A 25,365-nucleotide genomic window follows, 5' to 3' on the forward strand; every position below is an offset into this window, starting at 1 on the left:
TACAAACTTGTAAATAACGCATTACAATTGTAAGTCACCTTTATTCTAGCGTTATGAGCCGTTTGAGTTACCGTTCTATCAGGAAGAAAATAAACTAAATGTTTCAATCAAAAATTGGTTTTCCAAACTAAAGATTTTCCTCAGCTGAGAGTGAATAAAACACACGTATATAAACACTTGGTATGTTTGTTGAAAATGTGCAATTGCTGTAGGAATTAGTATAATTATAGACTGACTAGATTCTGTATCGATGTGAATACAAAACAATAAACTATGTATGTTTAAACTATGTATAAACTGAAGATTTATACATTGTTTAAACCGAAGGTTTATACATCACTAAGTTTCCCAAATTGTCTATAGCAATGTGAGCAAAAGGTCGCTTTTATTAAAATTAATTTCCACTCGGTTACAATAACTTACTGGATTCTGAATTGATGTGAATTTTTCAATTATTATTTATATTATTTATTATTTATTTAATTTTTTACCTACGTGACTTTACCGGAAAAACCTAAGAGTATGAATCCTTGCAGTCACGAAAGCTTCAAATCTAGAATGTATGACGTCACTTGCCGCCCCCCCCGACCCCCCCAATCTGTGACGTCACTCGCATCCCAACACACCTCCCTCTCGGCCCGCCACTCAAACCTCGTCGCTCCCTCATTGGCCTCGCGCCGCGCACGTGACGCGCGTACCTCGCCCCCCTCCCCCCTCCCGATTGGCTGACCTGTTCGACCCCCGGGCGACGCGTGGAGTTTGTGTCCGGTCAAGATGGCGGCGCCCATAACACGACTTCGCTGTCTGCTCGCGGCGCGGCGCGCAGTCTGTCTGCGTAAGCTCGGCGCTTCCCCTCCCTCCTCCTCCTCCTCACTCAACATCCTCACTCATCCTCCTCCTCTGTGCATGTCTCAACACGCGGCGCTATAACCACGCACATCTTGTGTCGAGCTGCTGACGCGCCCGCACGCATGCTGTATTTTCCCATTGAGGCGTCTTCTTTCGCGAGTATGGCTCATGTAGTCGACGCAGAGTAACGACTTCACGATTTCACGGTCAGGCGGTCAAAGCAGACAGCCGCGACTGGAGCAGCAGAGTTGTATTGCTGCGATGGCTCCTTCGTGTTTTGTGTGTAGGGATCTTTGCGTCGTTATATGTTGCCTGGAGTGTTGCCACCTGTCCGGGTTTGACAGCGGCTGTGACAATTTTGGCTGCTTTGGAATGTGCATCTTTGGGCAGATAGCACGGTTTGTTTTGTACCGAGATCTGGTATTGTGTTGAACTCTATTACAGTGCATTGCACAGTTGCGACAGACGTAGGCTGACTTGAGAAACGTATTTGGATTTGGTCTGGAAAAAGTGTCAACCATCGTTTTCCCGTACTGTACCACCCGAGTTTTCAAGGTTTCGTTCATGGCAAAGCAGGACTTGCAAGTCCCGTTCCATTCAAACGGACGGAGTACATCCACTGAAGGAGACTGAGCGGTGAAATAAGGAGTTGATGTGCAGGTGCTAGGTCGATTATGACAGCGGATGATCGTGATAATATTACGACGGTTAGGGGATACCTTCCTCCAGCAGTGGATTTACATTGGCTTGTGATGATCGTGCGCTCTACTATGGAGTTGTGCTGTCATTGATATGTAGTCACATTACACTGATTACAGCAATGCAACGTTGATGTCCCTCGACTGCAGTACGTACAGTGCGAAAGAACTTAACACAAAATGACGCGTTCGACTAAAACTTTAAACGCATAATTTACAAGAACTACAGACGCTACAATCTTGTAATGTACAACCATAGAAAAACAGACTAGTTATGGTTGTGTTTGCGTCACCATTTTAAATGTTTGCCCGCCGTATTTATATTCCACTCAAAACCACGTGTGAGCGGTGAGAACGCGGTCATGACAGGTCTTACGTCAGAGCCACTGTCAGCCTTTCTGTTCACTTTGGTCTAAATTGTTGCGGTATCATTGCAAAATATGAATTCGCGCTGTTCAGTGACGGGCGCCATTCGAGGCTTCTCTTTGAGCTTTAATCTCAAAAAGAGAAGCGTTGAGTTTTCACCTCCACCACGTGGAGCTCGGTCATCGTCTGTGAGGTATCGATTCCTAGAGTTGAGATTCTTTGTGATGTTTCAATTCCAGAATCATCTTTTCCATTGTGGCAACTTTTGAGCAAAAACGTATTGAAAGCACACAGCCTCTGCATATCAGAATATTTATACTGGAGGATTCCAAACAACTGTGAAGGTCTTTTTCACAGATGTCCAGTATATGCAAGAACCATCAGTAATTCGTGAAGAAGTACATTTTGGTCCTCTGTCTTAGGTCACCATATCAAATATATTTGAGCAAATGTAACCGAATGACAGTTAATGATAGTGGTAAACATATATGGTCTTTACTCTTTGGTTCTTTCGGTAACGTCACATAGGTAGAATAAAAACTAGATCACACGTTTCGATCGCAACACAAACAACCGTCTCTTTTTCACCTGAAGACGGTTTCTTGTGTTGCGATCAAAACGTCGTGATCTATTATTTTTTCTACTTCCGTGACTTTACCGAAAGAACCAAAGAGTATGGATTCCTGCAGTCACGAAAGCTTCAAATCAAGATATATGGTCTTTTGTCATTATGGCTCATGAGCACAGTACTGTATACTGTAATGCAGTAATGTATACAGTACTGCAGTCACCAATGCCCATTCCTGCAAAATCTACCTCTGGAAACCATATATGTGGAGACACCACGATAACACGATGAGGCCAATGAACGAGTCCCTGTGTACACAGTCGCCTTCCTGTGTATGTGGTCACAGTTGCCCCTTCCCTGCTTTTCTCAGGATCGTTCTCACGGAAAATCGGGAAGTCTACCTTCATGGCATATTAACAGTCTGGGTTTTTGGCAGTTGCCGAATAATGCAGCACTCGTGACAATGCATTTGCATGTAGTTCTCCCCTCTTCTGGTCTTGTGAGATTATTTTTCCATGATATGTCCTGGTTGTTTTGTACATCATAGGTGGGCGACCCTTTGTGGGACGGTGCTGAAGACTTTGCTGAGGATAGTTGTTTGTGAATGAAGGAAAATCTCCAGTGCCACAGGCTAAACATTGCTTTTGGTGTTGCCCTGCAGCGCGGCGGACGCTCCTGTCAGCTGCCTACACGGACCCGGCGCGATGGGAGGAGACTCGCAAGCCAGAGCCACACAGCCTAGGTCTGGCTGCTCTCAGCCCAATACACACCGCAGTAGAGGATGACTGCAGCAATAGAGCGACTGAGGACATTTTTCTTATTATCATGCTTTTTTTACCCAGGATGCCTCACTGCGTTTCATGTTTTTCAGGAAGGTCCTGCTAAGTTTTCACGGTAGGGGGGTGATGGTTGATGTGTATATTCCAATTGAGTAATTTGCGGGTAATGTTTTCAGGACCGTGACGCTGGCACACAATGGTCCACTCTTGCGAATTATGTAATGGGATCTCAGACATTCACTGTGAAGCGGATGACTGCGCCTAGTTTTTTTATTAACACAATAGCCAGGTTACAGCGAATAAACTGATTTCTGCAACATCGTAATACATTTACATGGATATAAAATTTTGCGTAATGGCATTGAACTTTTGTCAGTTATGAGAATAGGTTTTCCCCTTTTTTCTGGCAACAAAACAGGTGTTGAGATGTTAAAACACCAAACTTAAATCTTTTACAAGGTATCATGTCTGCATTAACCACAATACTTACAGTCAGAATGCAAAAAAACATACTCTGATAATATATGCATTGTCTTTGAAACTGATTGGTCCACACCAGAGACAGCTTTCTTTTGAGCATAGTCTCAAAACGATGTTAGACCAGAGGACGCCAAAAGGCTTACAGCACAAAAACAACGCACTATCAGAGTAATGAGAGCTCGGGGTGAGCAGCTACATCATGGGACCTCCTTTGCCAGTACCAAAATATGAGAATAGGTTTTCCCCTTTTTTCTGGCAACAAAACAGGTGTTGAGATGTTAAAACACCAAACTCAAACCTTTTACAAGGAATGATGTCTGCATTAACCACAATACTTTCTCAGTTACTTACAACTTTATGGATTTATAATGCAGCAAAAAAGATGAGTTTGTTGTATTATGATTTCTACACAGTTCAAAATATATCTGCACTATTGACCCACTTCAGGCATTAAATACGTATTACTTCATAGAATTTTCCACAAGTTTTGGACATCAAAATCAATACTGAATTAGCTTGCATGTTGGTGCACTGGGCTGCCTGTACTAGATTTTGCCAAGAGGCACTAGTGATGGCCGTGCATAATTAATTTGCGCATAAATGTTAAATATGCATGGGTCTCACAATTAATTCAGTTAGCCACAATAGCCACAGAAATCTGGTGCCGGCAGCTGGGCATGTGAAACCTGGGGATTAGTTCAACTCCTGATCACATTCATGCTTGTGCGTGAGTGAGTTTTATAATGTTTTGGCCACAGTAATTCATTTCTGTTGTGCAACGTCTCTTTGGCATCATTTCAGTGAAGCTGGCCAAGCTGATGGATGGACTCCATGACTCAAAGTTGCCTGTCAGCTCCCTAAGTATTGCAAGGGTACATTCTGCTTACAGGAAGCTTTACATTTCCAAGCACCACTTTGAATGTCCTCCTGTACAGGATGCGTGACTTGTTTGCAATTTGCATTGCAGTTTGTTGACAACATTTCATCACGTGAGGAAGTGGATCAGGCGGAATACTACCTATACAAGTACGAGCTGTTACCTTCAGAGTATACAGATGCAAACGTCACATACACAGTAGTTTTAAACTGCTTCAGGATGTGTGGTGGTACTTGATGGGGTAAATTAGCACATGGCAACTTCATGACCTTAATTTTTTAAGATTTGATTTCAATTCATTTTTTTCAAAAGGTATTCTCTACATATTACTACTCTGAGTGGATCATTTACACTTTGGTTCACACATTGCAAATCACTGTGAACCAACTGACCATGCCCCATGGCTAATATCAGTCGTGATTGATATCAGAACTGGTCCTGGGAACCCTTGCCAACCTGCACTAACCAGCATTGTGAATGTGGTGAAACAACCCCACGACAGACGTGGCAGCGGTCGATTGAAAAAGTGCTGTAAATTACTATTACAACTCAAAATGATGCATGTTTACAAACAGGCCCTGTTCACCTGAGCTTAGCAATCCATATTCTGTCATTCTCCAGGCTAGAGGTTACAGTATTGCTTTATATTTGACAATAAAAAAAGGTCTGTCGAGAATTTGCGAGCAGCGGCGTGATGTTCTGCAGGTTTCGTCACAGCGAGAACTGTTGGTGTCTTCGGGAATGGACAATCCACAACTGGCTGCGCAAGTGCCTCCAGTACGGAGCCAAGGATAAGGCGCTGTACACGATTCAGAACAAGGTAGCTTGTTTCGCAGGCTCACGTTTCTTATCCTTGTACAATGCATTTAGAATGTATAAAGAAACTCTTAAATGCATCGAGCACATCTCAACACATACAAAAATACACAATGCTCTATAACGCAATGCTATACTGTATTATAATGATATACAGAACGTTCTGTAACTGGTTACCAGTGGGCCAGAGGTGGCCCACGAAGGCTCTCGGAATTTTATGTCCAATTAATGACACTTTCAAGAGATTTCACCCCCCAGAGACACGATGAGATATTGACATGAGATAAGAGATGTAGGCAAGGTATGGAGGTGAGAGACCTGGGAGATAAACAGAGAAAGTTGGGAGCTGGAGACAATAGTTAAACATGTACATGTGCAAACATCTTGGTGTCGCAAACCAATATAACTTAATATAATGCAACCTGTGGGCCTTGTAGACAAATGTGTTTCAGAACTATATTATCAAGGCCCTTGTCCATTTATTATTTTGTCACTGACTTGGACGTTTTTTGCAATTCAGAACAGTACCACATGCACTACAGTACAAATGTTTAGCTCATGGTCAAAGTATGGACAGAGGAATACCAGCATTAACGTTAGACTTGCCCAGTATATCACGAACCTGGAAATTTGCATGAACACATTTGTGTGGTAGATATCGGATGGGTGGTTTTTAAAAGAGGAGTACTTAGATTAAGCATGCAACATCATTCAAAGGAGTGTGTTTTTATGTGTTGGCCCAAATAAAAAAAACTATTCATTGCAAACCCCAAAGTAATAATTTTCAGTCGACCTTTCAAGATATAAATAATGAACATTTATTGTCCCATGGCAAGTTCAGGGCATTGGCTGAGCATTAAACAATTTCGAGTTTGTTTTACCTAGTCTTTTATGTGCATGCTAATGTTGCTTGCAGTATAATTTGTATACAGCAGTGGCACAGTGTTTAGGGCATTACAGTGCACTGTTTAGTGCACTTTGCTTTAAACCCCTGCTACCTGAGTTGGATCCCTGGCCATGACTAAAGGCAGTGGTGAGTGATATCTGAACATGTCCTGTCCTGATCAAATAACCCTGGCATGGTTTGAGGAGGGCTTGGCAAAGGGCTTTACATTATTATTCATTGTACTGTTTATTTTAGTGCTATGTATGTATATGCAATATCAATTAAAATCAAAAGTTGAGAAATACCAACATTACGGAGTTGTCAACATCCAGATATTCTGTTGGCGTCCTTTACAGGTGATTCTTACCAACCCTGCTGATATCGCTGTTTTAAATGCACAGGTAGTTTTTTTTTTCTCGACACTAAGGGACACTCCCATACACAGTGCCTATTTATGTGATTGCCAGCCTTCACGAACAGCCGGCTTGAGTACGCTAGGTCAGCTTCTTCAATGTGCACCGCTAGGCTGATGCTGCCTGGCTGCCACTTTTGAATTATGACTTTTGGTGTGGAACATTTAAGGTTATCTTTGTTTTCGTGCTTTTTTATAGTGTGGTCTCCTAATCCACTTACAAGATGCATTAGTGGTTGTGTTGGTGTTCATATCTCTGTGTGCGTAAGAACAAGCATTAGTGTTAAAGCATTGTGAGCAGCGTGCATTCCATAAATGGGCTGTGATATCGCGGTTTAGTGTGGCCTGGTAACAGCAGCCTCCCAACCAGCTTATGGACTCATTGATCCATTAGAGTTATGGTGTCTCTATTAAATTGTTCCCTTTTAGACCTACATATTACCCCAAGGCAATTTGAGCTTTTTTCACCTCCTGATGTTGGTACCCTCGTGATGGAACTTCAATAGTGGCCCCAATTGAAGCACAGGTGAGAACAGTGAAACATTGAATGTTGTATTGATGGAATCGGTCACTGCAAAGTAAAAAGTGTACAAGGAAGGTCAGGGCTTTAATTAGATGATACATTAATTATGCATTAGGGTGTAACTTTCAGCCATCAAGGATTTAACCGTTATGCAATTTTATTGTTAATGCCATGTGCTAGTGTGTACTGTCAGGATCATTTTGCAATAAATTGTGGATAATGCTTTTGCCTTATAGCATTAAAATAGAAATATTCAAGCTACCGAACTGTCTGTGAACAAAGCAGACCTGGTTTCATTTACAATGAACATGTTTAGAGTATTTGGCTGTTATACATTTCCACGTGATAAGCCTACTTAGTTGAGCTATCATTTGTGGCCAGGTCACTTCTGAAAAAGAGCTATAGCTCAGTCTGCTTTACGTGGTAAAATATAATTTTTTTACTTACAATTACAGCAGCATTGTTTGATGAAATTACAACTACGTCTTCATTGCAATCCATTACAAATGACGCATTTAAAATTTAACCCAGGTCTGGAAAATATATTTTTTTACCTGAAAAGCTTGAATGACTTGATACTTTTTAAGATTGGTCTTTTTGTGGATATTTGGCCTGATATTAACAAAAAAGTACTTTAACACGTGGGAGGAAAACCGAGTATGCAGAGGAAGCTCACTTTTGCACCAGGGTAACGCTCAGATGGTGCATATATATGTAACCTACTTGCTCTACTGTCGCCTCTGCATATTTTGCGGCAATGACAGTTGATATCTCACTTGGCAGCACAGACTTTTCCCGAGCCCAAGTTTGTGCCGCTGGATCGAAGTTGACAATGCCAAACTCGGCAAAATAAAAAAAATGTTAAGACCTCAGTTGAGAAGATGTCTGTTGAGCTGAATCATCGTGAATGCCACTTGGTTGAGAGGACATTTTGCAGTGTGTTTTAGCTGTTTTATGTCAGTGGAAGGTTATTTAGTCAGATGTGATTATGAGGGACTACGTAAACCACCCTGAAATGATGTAGTGGTCAACTTTCATGTTAAAATGTGAATTGTTGAGACAGGACTCACATCTGTGCAAGTTAGAGGGCTGGACTTTATCAAAGCAATTAGAAAATAACCTTCTGACATTTGAATACAGGTACATAGGGATGATGCTTGGAATTTCACACATGGTAGGACAAGCAACTGGGAAGTTTGAATTATATTTAGGCAAGAAAGTGCTATAGATTTTATCGGGAAGGAAGAGGGGTTTGCGATGGCTGAGGCGCATGTGCAAAATAGAGGACAGGTTACCCGGACTAGTGGCACATGGAGAGAGATGCATAAAACCAGACAGTGGGACACGGGATCTTGGAGCTTAAAAAGTGACCATGCAATCACTCGAGCATTTCCTAGAACATTTAACGGCTAGGCATGGTGGCATCTCTGGCATTAGCTGGGCTGACCTATTGACTTTTCATTATTATTACGCTTGTTTATCCAGGAAGGCCTCACTGATTCCCATTACTCTTTATGGAGGGTCCTGCCAAGTTTTGGCAGTTGAGTGCGATGATTGCTCTGTATATTTCAGTTGACTAATTTCCGGCAAAATTTTTATTTTGGCAAATGTGGACCTGGACGCCGATACACAACGATTTACTATTGCGATCGACGTTACGGGATCTTGAACGTCCACCGTGCAGCAGATGGCACGTATTTTTACTGTTCTTTTACATGGAGTATTAATCTGGGCGGCCCATGGATTCGAACCATGAACCCCTGCAAGAAGCGGAAAATGCCATATCGCCGCCCGAGTGGTTGCACGTGCATGAGTAGGTTGGGCTGTGCATAATGAGCACGGGGGCAGTTGTCTGGTATACGGTCATAACACGCGGTGCGCTCGTTTTGCGTCCCGCATGTCACAGTCCAAGCACATGGACGTGTTGAGATGGTCAGTTTAATGTCAGCAGAGTTTCACAGCTCACTGAAAGTTATTGTTGGACCAAGTCCAAACTTTTTATATGGCAACAGAGTTTGGAATTTTCCGTGAAGTATCATCTGTATCGTAATGCCCGTTGGATCACTTGGGAGTGCTTAAGGACTTGTGCTGACATTTTGTTCGGATATTGGACATGAAATGTGGCATTTTGGTAAAAAAAACAAGTGTCGAATTATCCATAATTCCATTAGCTCGAATCTTGGCTTGAGTGTCAAATGCGAATAAAGCTGTATTATAAATGTTAGTTTTTCTGTGTTTTAATGATATACATCCTGGCAATATTTATGTATGTGTGTGTGCAAATTTGGCATGCATCTGTATGTACTACAAATGAGGCAGTCCTTTTACTGGTAGGAACGAAGTGGACCAGACCACCAATAGATTATATCGTCCGACCGTTTGTCCGTCCGCGTCCGTTTGTCCGTCCGTCCATCCGCGTCCGTTTGTCCGTCCGTCCGTCCGTCCGCGTCCGTTTGTCCGTCCGACAAGATGGCCGCCCGCTCCCCCTGCGCGTGTGTGTGTGTGCGTGTGTGTTTGCGTGCGTGTGTGTGCGTGTGTATGCCCGTGTGTGTGCGTGTCTGTGTGTGCGTGTGTGCGTGCGTGTGTGTATATGTGTGACTGTGTGCGTGTGTGTGCGTACGTGTGTGCGTGTCCGGCCCACTCGAGCGGCGTGATGAATGGGCGCTATTGAGCTTCGGATCATTATTCACGGCGAACTGGAAGCGTAGCAACACAACTTCATTACGTGTGCGTGCGTGCATGTATGTGTGTGTGCGTGCGGTGTGTGTGCGTGTGTGTGTGCGTGTGTACGTTTATGCGCGTGTGTGCGCGTGTGCGTGTGTGTGCGGTCGATATCCCTCTACCGGTATTAGTATTATTCCTACCAGCCCACCCCGCAGGGTCCCGTTATCACAAGGTTTATTGACAGTTGGATTGGGCAGTTGTTGCGCAGGGGTTCATGTACTTGTGCTATGAATATCGTGGCCTGAGTTTTACTCCCAGTCACAGCTATAATATATCAGTGGTGAGTGATATCTCAACCAATCCTGTACCCCTCTGTTCACCAACCTGCACTCGGCGTATGGCATGAGGAGGTTTTCATCTGGCAGTGGATTAACAAAAACCTGTAAATTATAAAATAATTCATCAATGACGGCTATAGGTGACATAAGCCTGCAAACTTTGGCTTTGTAAGCAAGGTTAGTGGATTGTTCACATCTCATCTTGTGCAAAATGTCCAACTTGGGAATTGCTAATCCAGCTATTTCCCAGTACACCATGAAGCTGGGAATTTGCATAAATACATTTGTGCAGTAGATGTAAGATGGGTGGTTCACAGAACAGCATTTTTTCTCAGAATGAGCATGTCACATTCACAGGCGTGTGCTTTGTGTCGGTGGGAATTTCACACAGAATGAATGAAAATGGTCTTCCTTTGTGTGTGTGGATATTCTACAACACACATGGACAATATTCATGAAGAAATGTGCCATCTATCCTAATCCAGTACCCTGCTGAAAAACGCTCTTTAGTCTCAATTATATTTTCCGGCCGAAAGGATATTATTGTGGGCTTGTCTACTAAACGATGATCTTACGGCCTGACCAGGTAATGTTATTATAAATAGAATTGTATAATTGGTAATCCCTTAATATCTAATCGTTTAATGCATCATAAAGTGCATTACTGGGAATAAGGCATCTTAGCCTGTAGTGCTAAGCCATTCTTAATGCAGTGCCTCATGCTGCGCTGAGGTATTGGCTTTGTGAGTTGAGTGACCCGTCTGTGCACCTCTGCATAATGAGCCCATGCAGCACAGCAGTGGGCCCCAGTTAGACTTCGTATTCACTTCGGCTGAGTGGCATTATTTTTACGTGGAAAAATAAAGTTCCGACTTGGCCCCGATAAAGCTTTAATTTTGTGCCAACTAGCTATAAAATAAAATTAATGTGTAGTAAAAAATGTATAGTGACAATGAATGAAGACATTTCATTATACCCTCTGTTTAATTGTTTTAAAATCCACCTGGTACTGTATGGTGTATCCTTTGCACTTGTTCACAAAAGGTGCTTGTGATGGCTTTAATTTTTTTGTATTGAATAAAATAAAATTTTATTAATTTGTATGAAATGACTGTGAACATTTGACCCTCGTGCACACTGTGTGGCGCCTCTGTTATTTTAGGTGCAGTATGGAATTTTCCCTGACCCCTATGGGTTCAACCTCCTACTGGACACATACATCAAGGCAGACGATTTCAAAGGTAACGAAAGCCTCTGACAGATCAGAAGGTGTTTATCACACAGCGCTGTGGCACATTCACATTTTAAAGAAGTTAGTAACAAAACAACATCTGGTCTAACAAGAGTTGTGTTACTTGTGCTCTGTAATTTGGCTGATCAAGGCAAACTTCCTAATTTTGTCATGTGATCTTGTACAGAATTGGGTTTGTTATTGTAACCCAGTCTGGATGTGTCTAATTAAGCTGAGATAATTTAAAATGTCCCATGAAGAAGGGCCGTTTCCTGAAACGTCACCTGTAAGGCAGTGTTATTGATGAAGGTGTAGTGGTGTTAACTACTCGCTGTTCGCAAACTGTGAGAGAGCGGATCGTAAACAAGGTTTTCCCGCTCAATCAAACGGTCAGGGTCAAATGGGGTGAGGTAGGATCCAAACGCCAGATTGGGAAGGACCAATCAGAGGGTCCCACAAGGTGGCCGGGGATTGGACAACCCGGCCACGAACAGGTATAAAAGCCAGAGCGCTGAGAGCTCTTGGCCAGTTCTGCTACACGAAGACCCAAGTCGGCCGAAGACATCTAGGACCCTGGACCAAGCCCTCCAGCCCTTATCAGGGCTAGGGCTCAGTGTAACCAGTGGTCAGGGAGAGATCCCCTAGGTCCAGCCAGAGGACGCTGGGATAGCAGGGAGATTAGATAGCCTGCAAGGTCCGGAGGCTGCACCTCCTCAGGGTAACGGGTGAGGGGACCATATACCCCTTTGTGTGATAGGGACTGTGTATTAAGATAATAAACAGTGTGTGCCATAAATAAGTTTAGAAGTCCGTCCTTTACAACACTACAAAGGTGTTGAGTTAGCAAGCACAATTAAAATGTATTATCACCAAATAATAAAAAAAATAGGACAGTGCCTTACATAGATATTGTCAGTGAGGAGACAAATGTAATGTGTGGGGCTGGCCCCACCCTCTTCTTTCCCCACCGCTCTAAAGAGGTTTTCTCTCACAGAATTTGCAACACCGTCTATCCAGTCTTTAAAGCAGACTTGTCTCTCTGCGTTCGTATATATTAGGGTGGTGTCCTTATTTGAAATAGGGAGCATGGTAGCAACCCCTGCATGTCCTTTGATTAGGCTAACATTCACGGTTATGCACAGTTCAGTAACAAGAAACAATTCCAACCATCAAATAAGGAACACACTCTTCATGTATATATGTGTGTGTGTATATATGTGCATTCGAGTCCCAGTCAGTCAACCCATGGTACCTGGGTCTATCCCGTGGCCTCCTGCCAGCGGATGTTCGACACTTCACGTGGCCTTAAAGTGCACATAGCCTGGCATAAGCGCCATGGTGACGTCACCGCCACTTAGTGGCGAATGGTGGATATTGTGTGTCTGGAAGGGCTGGATCTCCTCTTTGCCAACAGTGGGGAACACAGGTGATGCGTCTGCCGGTCATCTTAGTCATTTAACCTAAAACACCTGGGTCTGTCCTGTGACCTTCCAGTGAGTATTTGACATGCCTTCAAAGTGCACTTAGCTTGGCACAAGTGCTGTGGTGATGTCACCATCACTTGTTATTTTTATTAGGCTTGTTTTCCCAACAAAGCCTGAGTCTCAAGACTATTTTTCAGGCCAGGAGGGTCCTGCCAACTTTACTGAGTAGACCGTGACGTTCCTAAGTGTAATCCGATTGAGTAATTTTCAGGTAATTTTTCAGCACCTAAATGTTTGGCCTATACCAGTTCCATTGTGTGTTTTTTATATCTATGGAAGGAAACTGGAGAATCCAGACAAGAGCAGGCAGAAAACATACAAACTCTGCGCAGTAAAGCGTCCAAGTCGGGAATCAAACCTGGGCCCTCCTTGGTGTGAGGCCGCAAGTGTTACCAGTGTGCCACTCTGCTGCCCAGTGTAGCGAATGACGGACGTTGTTGATGTCATTGACCTGGACGGCCGGGTGCAGGCGCCGCTCATGTGGCCGTGGAGGTGATGCTGCAGGAGGCGTTTGACTGGACGTCCACGCAGCTGCTGGCATTGCACGCCCTGCACGGCTTCTTGAGTGGCCAGCCCGACGTGTCGGTATGCCCGCAGTGCCGCCCCGTCCGTGCCCACCCCCGGCAGCCGAGCGGGCAATCAAGCGCACGTGAACCACGTCCCCCCACATGCAGACCTCAAACAGCGATGCTTCTAGCTGCAGCGGACGTCATACGTCGTGCGCGAGGCAGCATTTTGGAGATTTTGTAGTTGAAACGAGGAAAAAATATGCGTTTGCACGGCTTGTGCATCACATTCCCAACATGCATCCATCCGGGAGATGATTTAATTAGCGGTAATGATATTAAGCCGCACTACGAGACGGCTTTCACCTCGTTTTGGGCAACTCTTTGATCAATGCAGCTGGTTTTCGAAAGGATAGCACCACAATTTAATACTCCACTTAAGTTCATATTGGATCATCGTTAGGAGAGTTTTCATGCCCCCCACCCCCGCACGTTACAAACAGATGGACATAGCTAATTAATTCATGCTTTAACCTTCCATAGAAAGGGGCAAAAAGACACTTTAATCACAGATCTCCTTTGCGAATTAGATTAGCACGGTTGGCTACGTACAGTTACGAAATAAGTTTAGCACACATACATATGGTGCTCCATTATACATGCAAAAAGTGCACAGGTCATCTTCCCAGTGAGCAGTGTGCCTCCTAAGTACCCTGCGGGGTGCATGCATGTGTGTTCTGCGCTCGGTGTCTGCTCGCTGCCGGGACAGTGGCAAGAGGACAGGAACATCGGTGCAGCCCTGCTCCTGGCCGGGCTGGCTCAGAACACCACGGCCGGATACAGCTCGCAGCTCATGGGCTACGCCAAAATCGGTACCCGGCACCCGCCCCCCCCCCATTTCGCCCGCTCAATATTTACTAGAGGGCGGCATCCCCTTGTACTTGGCCGCTTGGCTAAGTGGGGCAGTAGCCATGTCAGAGCACTTAACCAGCACTGTTGATGTGCAGGTGGTGTGGTGGGGTTTGTATTTTTTTAGTCTAGGCAGCTAACCATGCTTAACATCATTGTTCTCAGGTGTCATGAATTTATGGTCTCAGCCCCATCACTTGTAAGTGACCAGAAAAACACCAGTCTTACAAATGTATTATTGCATGCTGTTCAGCCTCATCCCAGCACCGAAGACTAAATTAGTACATAGCCCACTGAGAAACCTGGTCTAATCATGTACACATAAACAAAACAAAAATCCCAATTATATATTTTTATTGTGCTTTTGGCATCACAGCACGGGATGCAGTGTGCATTCGTAACTGTCGCCACATGTTAGAGAACAGCCCAAGGAAGGTGATATCAAAGAACCACTTCCAAGATCCTTTCAAGGGGCGTCCTTGTCCGTACGAGGCGCGCTGCACTTTGTCACGCGAGCTACTGTATCGATGTTTATCGCATGTATGTCAACACAAAATTCCAGCGAAAACCCAACTTTAATTTGAAGTTTGTATTTTGTTGTGAAGTTATTGGCGACCAGGTTGAGACTACTAATTCAACTTCAGAACCTGGTTTAATCGTGGATGGTTGCCCAAATTCGAACCTCGAATCTTGACAATGCCGACTCAGTCCTCTTCACTTCCAAGCCACCCATCCATCTCACAAGTGCACATTTTTCATTACGCATCAAACGCCTCTATACCGCACCAAAGGCATTGTTTTCATTTCACAGCGCAGTTAGAACTTTTCTGCCAAACAACGCAACAAGACAATGCTCGCCATTGATGATAATTGTCATAATTGTAGAGAACGCAACATTACAGGGAAGATAGAGCCAATTGGAAAGCATTCTGGCAACGTGTTATTAACATGTTTTTTATTAAATACAAAAAATGGTTACAAATTATATTTGAACACAAAATGTGCACCGGAATATTTTTAAAATATTTCCAAGAAAATAATTTTAAAAACATAGCCTACATTTGTCTTTTTCCAGGTCACCTCAAGTGTTCACATTCGTGTATTTCTCTCCCACATCAGGGACATTACAATGCATGTAAAGCTGTCGGGATGGAAGCCATACATCATCTTACTTCATGTTTGTAGCCCACGCATACAGAGGGGGCCCACTGGTGAAAATTGGCAGTGTTTTCAACATAAATTCGTTATAGACCATTGATTCTGCCCTTTCTTGAAATCCTGCAGTGACATCGGTGGCTATCCCAGCTCACTTTGTCAAGGTTTATCACTGTCGGCTGTTGTCGTCTGGTGCTGTGCTCCTGGCCGGCAGGCAAGGTGGAGCTGACGAAGGGACTGCGGGCCGTGTTTACCCGCATGCCGCTCATCTGGACCCCGGGATACCTGGACAGGGGCATCGACGTCATGGACAAAGTTCTGCAGAGCCCCCCCGGTGCTTTGCAGCTGACGACAGACTCGGTGCGTACAGAGTTTGAAGAAATAAATGACAGTGTAGGATGAGAAGTAAAGTTCGAGTGAGGGATAATAGTCATTTACATTTATATGTAAGGCACCTTGTAAGAATAAGGATAAGGCAAGGCCAAGAGAGAAGGAGAGCTAAATAGAATAAACTGACTTAGGAAGATGTGTTTTACAACGCTAGGGAATTACACAACCGAAGCGCAGACACAGAAAATGCCCGCTCACCCCTGTAACGGATAGAGTTTGTATGCCTGCCACTCTAGAGATCCATACAATCATAGCTTATATTCATTGGGTCTTTCGGTAAAGTCACGTAGATAGGTTAAAATAAAATAAAAATAAAAACGCAAGCGGTCGTCGACGTTGCGATCGAAACGTCGTAGTTTTTTCGTGATTTTTTGTTATTTTCTTTGAACCTATCTACGTGACTTTACCGAAAGACCCAAATAATTTTAATTCCTGCAGTCACGAACGCTTTAAGTCAAGATTTAATCATAGCTTACATTCACTGAGAGGGGAGGGCTCAGGGTGATCGTGTGCAGGTGACTCATCATCCAGTGCCATTAATAAATAAATCAGTCCATAGAGCAGAGTTTGATATCCAAGCAGCTGTTCTGCCTCACTTAGCGCAGGCTTTGCAAACCCCCCTTTTAATGAATGTTGAATTAGTAGGGCAGCTCGTTTGTCCATGCGTCACCCGTATCTGTAAGCCCACTTGGGACGTTAAGCTAAGGAAGCAGTGCAAACTTGAATCGATGGTGAAAGCAAAGCACTGCTCACTCTTAACTGTTGTAATCATTAATCATCACCCGGGCATCATGCATGCATGGCAGCGGTTTTTAATGCTCTATTTTACGGGTTGTGCCAGTGGGTGTTTTGTTTTTAAAGGCATCGCTGGCAAGTGAATGTCAAGTTATCCAAGTCATACATGAGAGTGCATCATCTCGCTTGTTTTCATCTTCACTAAGCAGTATTGCACATGCCTAGGAGGTTTCAACACATTACATTTGGGTTGAGTAGGAGCCATAGTTAAAGGGTTATACTTGATTCAAAGAGAGTATAAAAAAAAAACTTTATTTTACACAATTGTGTATAACCACTCCTATCATATACTGATCCCATTTACCACACATAGAACAATGAATGGAGATTTGCAGCAGGCCACTAATACAGACAAGCCTTCAGATGAGAATCATGTAATATTTGATTAACTTTACTGGTGCCAGATGTCTCATGTTGGGTGCGTTTTTTGGCATTGTAATGAATGCGGCTGTTATCACTCAAGAGCAAACTCTATGCGGGTAAAGTGGTAGTGCATTGGTGAGCGCGCTTCGTTATGAACCCCATGACCTGCATTTGATTCCCTGCCACAACTAATATATCATTGGCGAGTGATATCAGAACCACCGCTGGGACCCCTCCCTGCACCAACCCCCACTGACTAGCATGGTGAAGTATCGTCAGAAACTCCCTTTTACCAACACAACATTGTGGGGGGGGGGGGGGGGGGGCGGTGGTGCTTTATCTAGTATTGGATTGACAAACTATGCAAATTACATTCCTCTAAGACACCGGTAGAACCATCAACCGCATCAGAACATCAACAGGCCGATGCACACATCTTCGTGAATGGAAAGTTAAAGACAAGCCACAGTACAGCGAATGTGGCCAAGCATCATCCCATACTATGGACCATCACCGTAAATTAAACCACAGTAGTCTGCTCATTCAACAGATGAAGAATGGCAAAACTTCATGAACCCTTCCCTTGCCTGGCAGACGGCGACAATGGCATTTAGCTCCTGAACATACTGTATCGCTGCAATTTGCAAGAATGGAATTGAACGGTGAAACTCGGTGTTCGACAGAGAGAGCGTGTCCTTATGTCGTATCGCGGCCCACAATCGTTACACGAAATTGCGAAGGGGCGAGGGGTGGGGGTGAATAATTTTGGCCGGACGGAATGGCCACGTGCTGATAACTAAACGCTAAATATTCAGGTGCACCGCCTGGTTGTTGCGTTCCCTCTGCGAGCGCTGGCGGCCTGTATGTGGCACAGCCCAGGTGCACGCAGGTGTCAGGTGTGCATGGAGGGTCAATGTGGGGAGCGGCGGTGCAGCGGTTAGCGCGTTGCGTTACGAACCTGGCGAACCGCGTTCAATTTCCCGCTCACGGCCACCAGCACCAGTGACGATTATCTGAACTGGTCTTGGGCCTCCCCTGGGTCGACTCAGCATCAAATGAGTACCTGATGCGGTGTGTAAACATCGCCACTAGGGAGGCGTGGTGCTGGACATCCACCTCCTCGTGTGCCACAGTGCCGGCCTTCATAGGTGCTCTCTAACAGCACTTGGAGGGTCACTGAGCTCAACACTGGCAAACTCAGTGACTCTCCGATTAGCACAGTCGGCTATGTACAGTGCGAAAGAAGTTCAACATACATATATACAACTCGAGTCACCCGCTTGCTCTCCCATCAGGTGGAGGCCATGGCAGCGGTGCTGGAGGAGCTTGAGAAGCTCACGCAGGAGGGGGGGGCAGGCGCCGCACGGGAAGAGGACGCCGATAGCGAGGAGGGGGGGAGAGCTGACGTGCAGGTGCCACAGCCGGCGCAGCTGGAAGCGGAGGACGCGAGGGAAGCGGAGGAAAGGCGCCGGGCGGTGCTCCTCGCCCTGCGCCAGCGATTCCAGGTACAGACCCTCGGTCCGCCACGCTACCACGCTCGCGTTTGTGTTCCAGCAGTGTCTGCGATGTAACGATTCATTTCAGTGGCATCGATACGTGAGTTTAGGAGTCGACGTTTTTTTTTATTCGTGTGTACGTTGTATCTAGCTCCTGCACATGAGCTTATTTTATTGTTCCATCTCCGCGTCCCGTCGGGTTCGTTAACAATCTGTGTCTGCCGATGCGTTGTTGGGCTCGACTACCGGCCATCATCCCTTCTAGCGACGTGTCCTGCCCGAGCCCAATGACTTTTCTCAACAGTCCATATGATCTCTCCAATTGGCATTTGTTCTTTAATTGAGAGGCTTTCACCCAGCAACCGTTAGGTCATGACAGACGACGATTTGTTGTGAGTAATGGGTTCGCCTTACTCCTGCAGTCGCTGGTGGCTGCTGCGTTCACAATGTTCGGAAGGATATTCAATCCTCGAATCAAATCATTACAGATTAGCGACAAGTCATCATTGCAACTCTGTTGCGCACATATACACGAGCACACATGCGCACATAAATGCAGTTACACACACGTTCGTACACACAACGGGCTTCACACGTAGATCATTTTCAGTACAAATCGTATTCCTGCACGAGTTATGCTCAGCAGCAGTTGTGGAACCCAATTCCAGCGCTGACTTCAGTGAGCGATGTTTTATTATCTATTTTATTATTTGTTTATATATTTCAACGGCAACATACTGGCCGCTTACATGCACTGTATATATGCACTTCATTAGAGCGAGCATAACATGACCCAGTGGTAACAGCAAAACAAAATGTGCCGTTTGTTTAACATCTCAAAGCGATTTACGATTAATGAGAACGCCGCTTACGATGCCGGCTCGGTTTATGATGGCCGGTAGTCCACCGCATAATTCCCATGCTCGGAACCGCTGGCGGCCAACAGAACCCCCGCTAATTGAGAGCAGACCTGGGGGATGATTGATGGGTCTGTGGCGCTGCCCCTGAAGGAGGAGCGCCTGCACGGCGAAGCCACTCGAGGTTTGCGTGCGCCGTTCTGAGTCCGCAAAGCCTCACTGAGCATCGCATCTCCAAGCTGAGCACAGTGGCGCTCCCCATCACTTTCTGCGCAGTCACGTGATTGTAGAAGTATTCGCACGCAGTCACTTGATTGTAACTCTATAATATTTTTTACGGTTGTACCGTATGTTTGTTCGGAATTCTGTCTACCGTTCCGCTCCACATAATGGGAGCTTCTTTACCAAGTGAATCCCCCCGGCACGTGGTTGGAAACTTCGGGCGTGACGCCGGACGACGCGCGGTGCGAGCCCGAAAACGCATCGGAGCGCGTTACAACACAACTACGAAACCCCATGCAGTCGCACGATTGTGTATAATTCTATACATCTCGAGTAGTTTGTCTTTTTTTTCCTCCCTTCTGCCCGGTAATCCTTAACGTGCAAGATTATCCCACTGTCGGCTCCCAGAGGAGGTGCGGGTGGTGCCGGGTTTCGTTTCACTCACGCCATCTGCTCTCGTGAGCAGTTGGTTCCCTTAAAATTCTCCTTCCCCGGTGTAATCTTAGAAATGTGCGCGGGAAACGGGGAGCGCCTTACCCGGAATATAGGCCACCACGTACATTTGAAATTTCAATTCTCAAATAATTTCTGTCTGCCTTTGAAGTGGCTCTGACAGCTGCAATGAAAACGGGAAAGCAGGCTCTGTGTGATAAATGTTCGGGGCTAATTAAAGCGACAAAACAAACTTTTGGAAGGTCGCGGAGGGACATTTTTGGCACGCGGTTCTAATCATTGATTTCTTTTGCCACTGTAATTCTCACCAACGCTCGCACTGTCCGGGCTATTTTTTCCGAACAAAGGGCAAAGTGTTTTTTTTACGACTGGATGTGGGCATCGGGAGAGCGTTGCCACGTGCGATAGGGGCACTTTGCGTCAGCCGGGCAGGCATGCGGTGAACCCACAGATGGCACTGGACTGAGGCAGTCACATCTGTGCCTCTGCTGAAAGATGGGAGCATCAGGACAGGCCATTAGTCCTCCTGGGGGACTAATTTGAGGCGAAATCTTATAGCTATTGCTTATCGATCATCTTTGCTGAGCAGTGGGACACATCTGCTGTCGCAGCGCTTTCAATCTTGGCACTTATAATTGGAGATGTAAGAGGTACGGTGCTTATGATTTTCCCCTCGCTGAAGCAAGCATGCCTGCCATTGTATTTTTGGTTTGGTAAGCATTCCGACCAGCACAAGTAACAGCTGCTTCCAATTTCTCCTATTTTAAAATTATGTCGAAGAAGATAATGTAATTTCACACAGAGCCTTGTGGCTGCCTAACAAAATAACCATTTTTTATAGTGACACCAAAAACACACTGTCTGGTGTTTTTTGTAACAATAAATCCAGATATCTCACTGATTAGATTAAATCAGAAGCAGGCTGTACTGCCCCCACTTACTAATTACATGTTTCCTGTTTCTATAATGCCGTCCAAGGGCTGTTAACACATCGGCAACTGTGCTGCTCTCTTGCTGAATCTGCATTTCTAAAGTAAAAAGAGAAACCAGAAATTACGGTGGAGTGCAGAGAATTCTATACCGGGTAGCATCGTATTACTCCAGGCCCGATTGCATCTCGTCAGAGGTCTTTTTATAGCATAATTATTTTGCAAAACTGGTGCACAACAGTGATATTTCCTTGCTCGAATTAAAAAATTGGAGTTGGCAATTGGAGATTAGTAACCAAGGGCAAGAGCTAAAGCCAGATGGTGGGGACACTGTCAGCGCGGACCGTTGCGGCCTGGTGTTGCCTGCACAACGGCTGGGGCATGCAATGGAAGGAAGCAAAATGACGAGGTGTGGGGAGGTGTGGTGGCATCGGTGGCCCATGTCGAGTTGACCCGCGTGGTCCATCGCGCGCGCACTCTGTGTGCGGTCGCGAGCAGGCGGCGCGCGCGGAGTTGGAGCGTAGCGGGCGGCTGTCATCTCGCTCTGCCAAGGACGAGGTGTTGGCTCAGGCGCAGGAGCTGCTGCCAGCGCTCGAACGGCAGGAGGTGGCGGAATTCGGAGAGCAGGTGAGTGGAGGCCACGCGCTCTAGGCTACAATGGGATTCTAAAAAAACTCCAGTCCTTGCCAACCCACCGCGGTACAGCTTTTCCACGTTTTCCAAGCTTCTCCATTCAAACAAAAATGACGTCGTTTACACGCTGCACTTGCCCCGTTGTTGTTGGAACAATATTCCCCACGTGGCGTAGAAAGAGCTTCTCAAGCGGCGCCCTCTCTGTCACCTAGGACACACACGTACACACCAGATTAATAGGAATTTTAATTACCTCTGCATGTCACATTTGACACGTGTACGCACGTAACATCTCGGTCTTAAATTGAGCTCTGCGCGTCACTGTTGTGATAGCGCGACACACGTACGCACACAAGATCTCAGTCTTCGTTTGAACCGGCGATCTCTCGTGGAAGATATTTTGCTGTCATGTGTATGGAGCATACAACCACTTAATTTGTATAAGGACGTTGATAAATTGTTAAAACGTGGACCGACGTTACCCCGGTGGGCTGCGACCACTTGAGTAGGGAAAGCCCAGTTGTAGAGTACACACCTATAGCAGACTCGGTGAAGCTCCGCTAATCCACGCCTCTCTTACGCACCCTTTCTGTTATACACTCTCACAAATTGGTCCGTGTAAAAATCCTTTTCCCCCCGAATATATTCTTCCTATTTATGTTCATCCGTGGATAAAAGGGGGGCAAGCGGTGGCACTGTGGCTGGCGCACTGCACTTAACCCTCCCCGAGTTCAATTCCTAGCCGTGGCTGCTTGTCATCTCAGAATTGTTTCTGACCTCTCCTTCAACCCGCGCGCTCGCCAGGGTGGTGAATTTTGGTGAAACAATCCATCCGACTAAGTGGCATGGCAAGGCCGTCCATCCTGCTGTGCATTGTCAAGGGGCTGTCAATTATGAATATGACCCATGAATGAGATCAGTCGCTCAGAAGTGTCAGCAACCGTTTCCTCTTAACTGAGCTTATCTCCAGATAAGAGCAGGTATCCAGAAGTAGTAGGGAATTCTTCCTGTTATTTGTAAATAAGGAGTCACTGGAAATGTTACTGCAGGAAGCTGTATATGTTATCCTAATATCCGCATATTAAAGCGGATAAGAGGATTCATCCGATGCTGTTATCTGGACAGGATGGCAAAGTGATCCTATTATCCATAGGCAGTAGCGAATGAATAACACAAGTTATTTGCGCAGATAAACACGAATAATGGATTCTGTCAAAAGCACCTCCAGTGATTAGAGGAGTCAGACGTCGTTTCTTGTTTTTTTTTCTTGAAATGAGTCCTTGGCCACCCCCATCTCCCCCCCACTGAAGGCCATCTGCATGCTGCACTGCACACGGATGTCTAAATGTGATTTGGGCTCCATGCTGTGACGAGCAAGCGTGATGTGTCTTGTGTTGACTTTAGGCAACTATATTGAGCTTTCAACAGAAGCGTAATCAATTTTTGCTTTGCACATGGACATCGCTGTTAATCACACGGACCACTGCTCCACCGGGTGTGGTCAGTTCTGGAAGATGTTTAGAAGCATAATTCTAATGAATTTCTTAAATGAACAGATATAAAATAAACATGTATTTAATAATTCACTGTAGCCTAACAAAGCCAGTTACCATGCAACATTTTAGTAAATGTGTTTTTAACGTTTTTCAATTATGTTTTATTGTATTTCGGAATTGAATTCTCCCATGTCAGAATTTCTGCTTTCCTGATATGTTCCCACTCACAGTGTGATGTCACTCCCCCATTGTACATCAGTGGGATATTTAAATGTATTAAAATTATTTATAACTCGTGTTATTGTGACATCTCACCAGGCGGCAGACCATATTCTATTCATGGAAATCTTCTTCGTCTGCACCGACAAGTGCATTTTGCTCAAATATTTAAACCCTGATGTTTCGCCATGATTTGTTTCTTGGTGTTATCTTTACATACATATGAGTCGGTCTATAATAATTGTGCCCGGGCCAGTGGCGCTGCAATTAGAGCGCTGGAATCACAACAGAAATGCTGGGAGTTAAAATCCCGGTCGTGCGTCGACTCGGTCCCATCATTTGTCCAGGGTCGCAATATCAGTACAACTTTGCGATAAAGTCAACAGATCTTCTTGGTTCTTTCGGTAAAGTCACGTAGAAGGGAAATAATAAAGTAATAAAAATAAAACATAATAAAATAATTCTCACGACGTTACGGCCACAACGCAAGCAGCCGTCCTCAGGTGAAGACCAGGTCTGTCGGGGAGACAGTCTGTCGGGGAGACAGCGTCATTCAGACGCTGTATCCCCGACAGACCTGGTCTTCACCTGAGGACGGCTGCTTGCGTTGTGGCCGAAACGTCGTGAGAATTATTTGATTGTTTTATTTTTATTATTTCATTATTTCCCTTCTACGTGACTTTACCGAAAGAACCAAGAAGAAGAGTTTGTCACATTGAGAGCCTAACTCCTCCACCACGGTCATGTAAGATTCCACCAGCTGGCTGGGAAGATACCAGTGACCAAACCTCCCTGTTGTTTGGGTTGAACGAGAAGATGCGCCGCCTCGATGATGTTTTTTGCCGATGTCCTCAGGTGGCCTTGTGGGAGAAGCAACGGGAGGAGCTGGCGCTGCAAGAGGCCACGGCGCAGGAGCGAGCCAAGGAGCGGCAGCTGCTGGAGGAGAAGCTGCAGAGCATTAAGTTTGTTCCGCCAAAGAAGCAAGTGCTGTAGAGATGTTTGCGGCCGCCGCCTACGCGCGACACTCCCTGCCGTTGCCAGGACCAGGCGCTTCCTCTGTGCGCTCGAGTCGGAGCGGAGGAGACCTAACGCGAGGAGAAGCCGGGGTGAGACTTTGCCGAGGGCGATCGATTCCGGGTGTTGACGTTGGACGTCGACAATCGGGTGTGCGTAAAAAAGTAATGAAAAGTCGAATCGGTAAACGGATGAATTGTCCCCCAATGTCAAAATCTTTCAACATTTTCAGGATGCACAAGAGAAAACGACGAGCTTGTGACGGTGGAGGGTTGAAGATATAACATCTGTTTAAAATCGAGGGCTTTTGTCATCGGAAAATGAATGATTGTACTGTATATACTTTGGCACAGCCATCACAGCGTCATTTGGCTGCCATCGGAGCTGTTGTGTCTTGTGCGAGTTGTTGGTGAAACAGAATTTTGAGAAAAAATGGGGAATTCCTTAAGTATGACGACATACGCACTCACGAATGTACGAGTATATAGCTTCAATAAAAACAGTTGGCAACAGTCCAGTCCATATTTAACAATAAAGGGATTTATACAAAAAAACATCATGACTCTTCTTTGAATTGTGTGCTCTGTTTTGATTACGTGAACATTCAATATGTTGGAGTGATGTCTTCAATGACTGTTGGGGCACGGATTACGTGAAAAATGCCCCCTTTGAAGATCCAGACCATCTGTCCCGATGAGCACGCCAGTACACGTTTGCCTTCCACCTCAAAATTGTGCAAATCCAGTTTGGGATTCGTGCATCGGGTCAGCTTGAGCTGGTGGCAGCGAAGCGGTGTGGGGTGGGGGGGGTGGCTGCAGCAGGGGCAGCTGGGCTACTCGCGTCCGGGGGCCCTTGTGGATCTCGGTTGCAGCTGCTAGTGCTGTGCCACAAACCTTCTTGCACTGTGGGGGCCACACTCCACCCGTGCCAGCAGCCTGATCTCATTCATAATAAATC

General features: G+C 45.4%; 1 protein-coding gene across 1 annotated transcript; it reads left to right on the top strand.

Annotated features, from left to right (window-relative positions):
• The first annotated feature begins 731 nt into the window (after positions 1–731).
• On the top strand, positions 732–24,953 carry MRPS27 (mitochondrial ribosomal protein S27). The gene is made up of 12 exons (XM_078885155.1): positions 732–835; positions 3,143–3,223; positions 4,542–4,612; positions 4,708–4,766; positions 5,323–5,437; positions 11,419–11,497; positions 13,441–13,556; positions 14,247–14,349; positions 15,756–15,901; positions 18,385–18,594; positions 21,545–21,673; positions 24,250–24,953. The coding sequence occupies exons 1-12, from the start codon at positions 775–777 to the stop codon at positions 24,385–24,387; spliced, it is 1,308 nt and encodes a 435-aa protein (XP_078741281.1). The 5' UTR covers positions 732–774; the 3' UTR covers positions 24,388–24,953.
• Positions 24,954–25,365: the final 412 nt, after the last annotated feature.

Source organism: Lampetra fluviatilis, chromosome 3, assembly GCF_964198595.1.
Source record: "Lampetra fluviatilis chromosome 3, kcLamFluv1.1, whole genome shotgun sequence".
NCBI classification, from domain to species: Eukaryota; Metazoa; Chordata; class Hyperoartia; order Petromyzontiformes; family Petromyzontidae; genus Lampetra; species Lampetra fluviatilis.

What these genes read in the sequence shown, in the direction of transcription:
- MRPS27 (XM_078885155.1), top strand. Translation starts at nt 775, where the DNA reads ATGGCGGCGCCCATAACACGACTTCGCTGTCTGCTCGCGGCGCGGCGC. An exon ending in GTGGCCAGCCCGACGTGTCG is followed by an intron (nt 13,557 to 14,246) that starts GTATGCCCGCAG and finishes CTGCCGGGACAG; the next exon opens with TGGCAAGAGGACAGGAACAT. An exon ending in TGCAGCTGACGACAGACTCG is followed by an intron (nt 15,902 to 18,384) that starts GTGCGTACAGAG and finishes CTCTCCCATCAG; the next exon opens with GTGGAGGCCATGGCAGCGGT.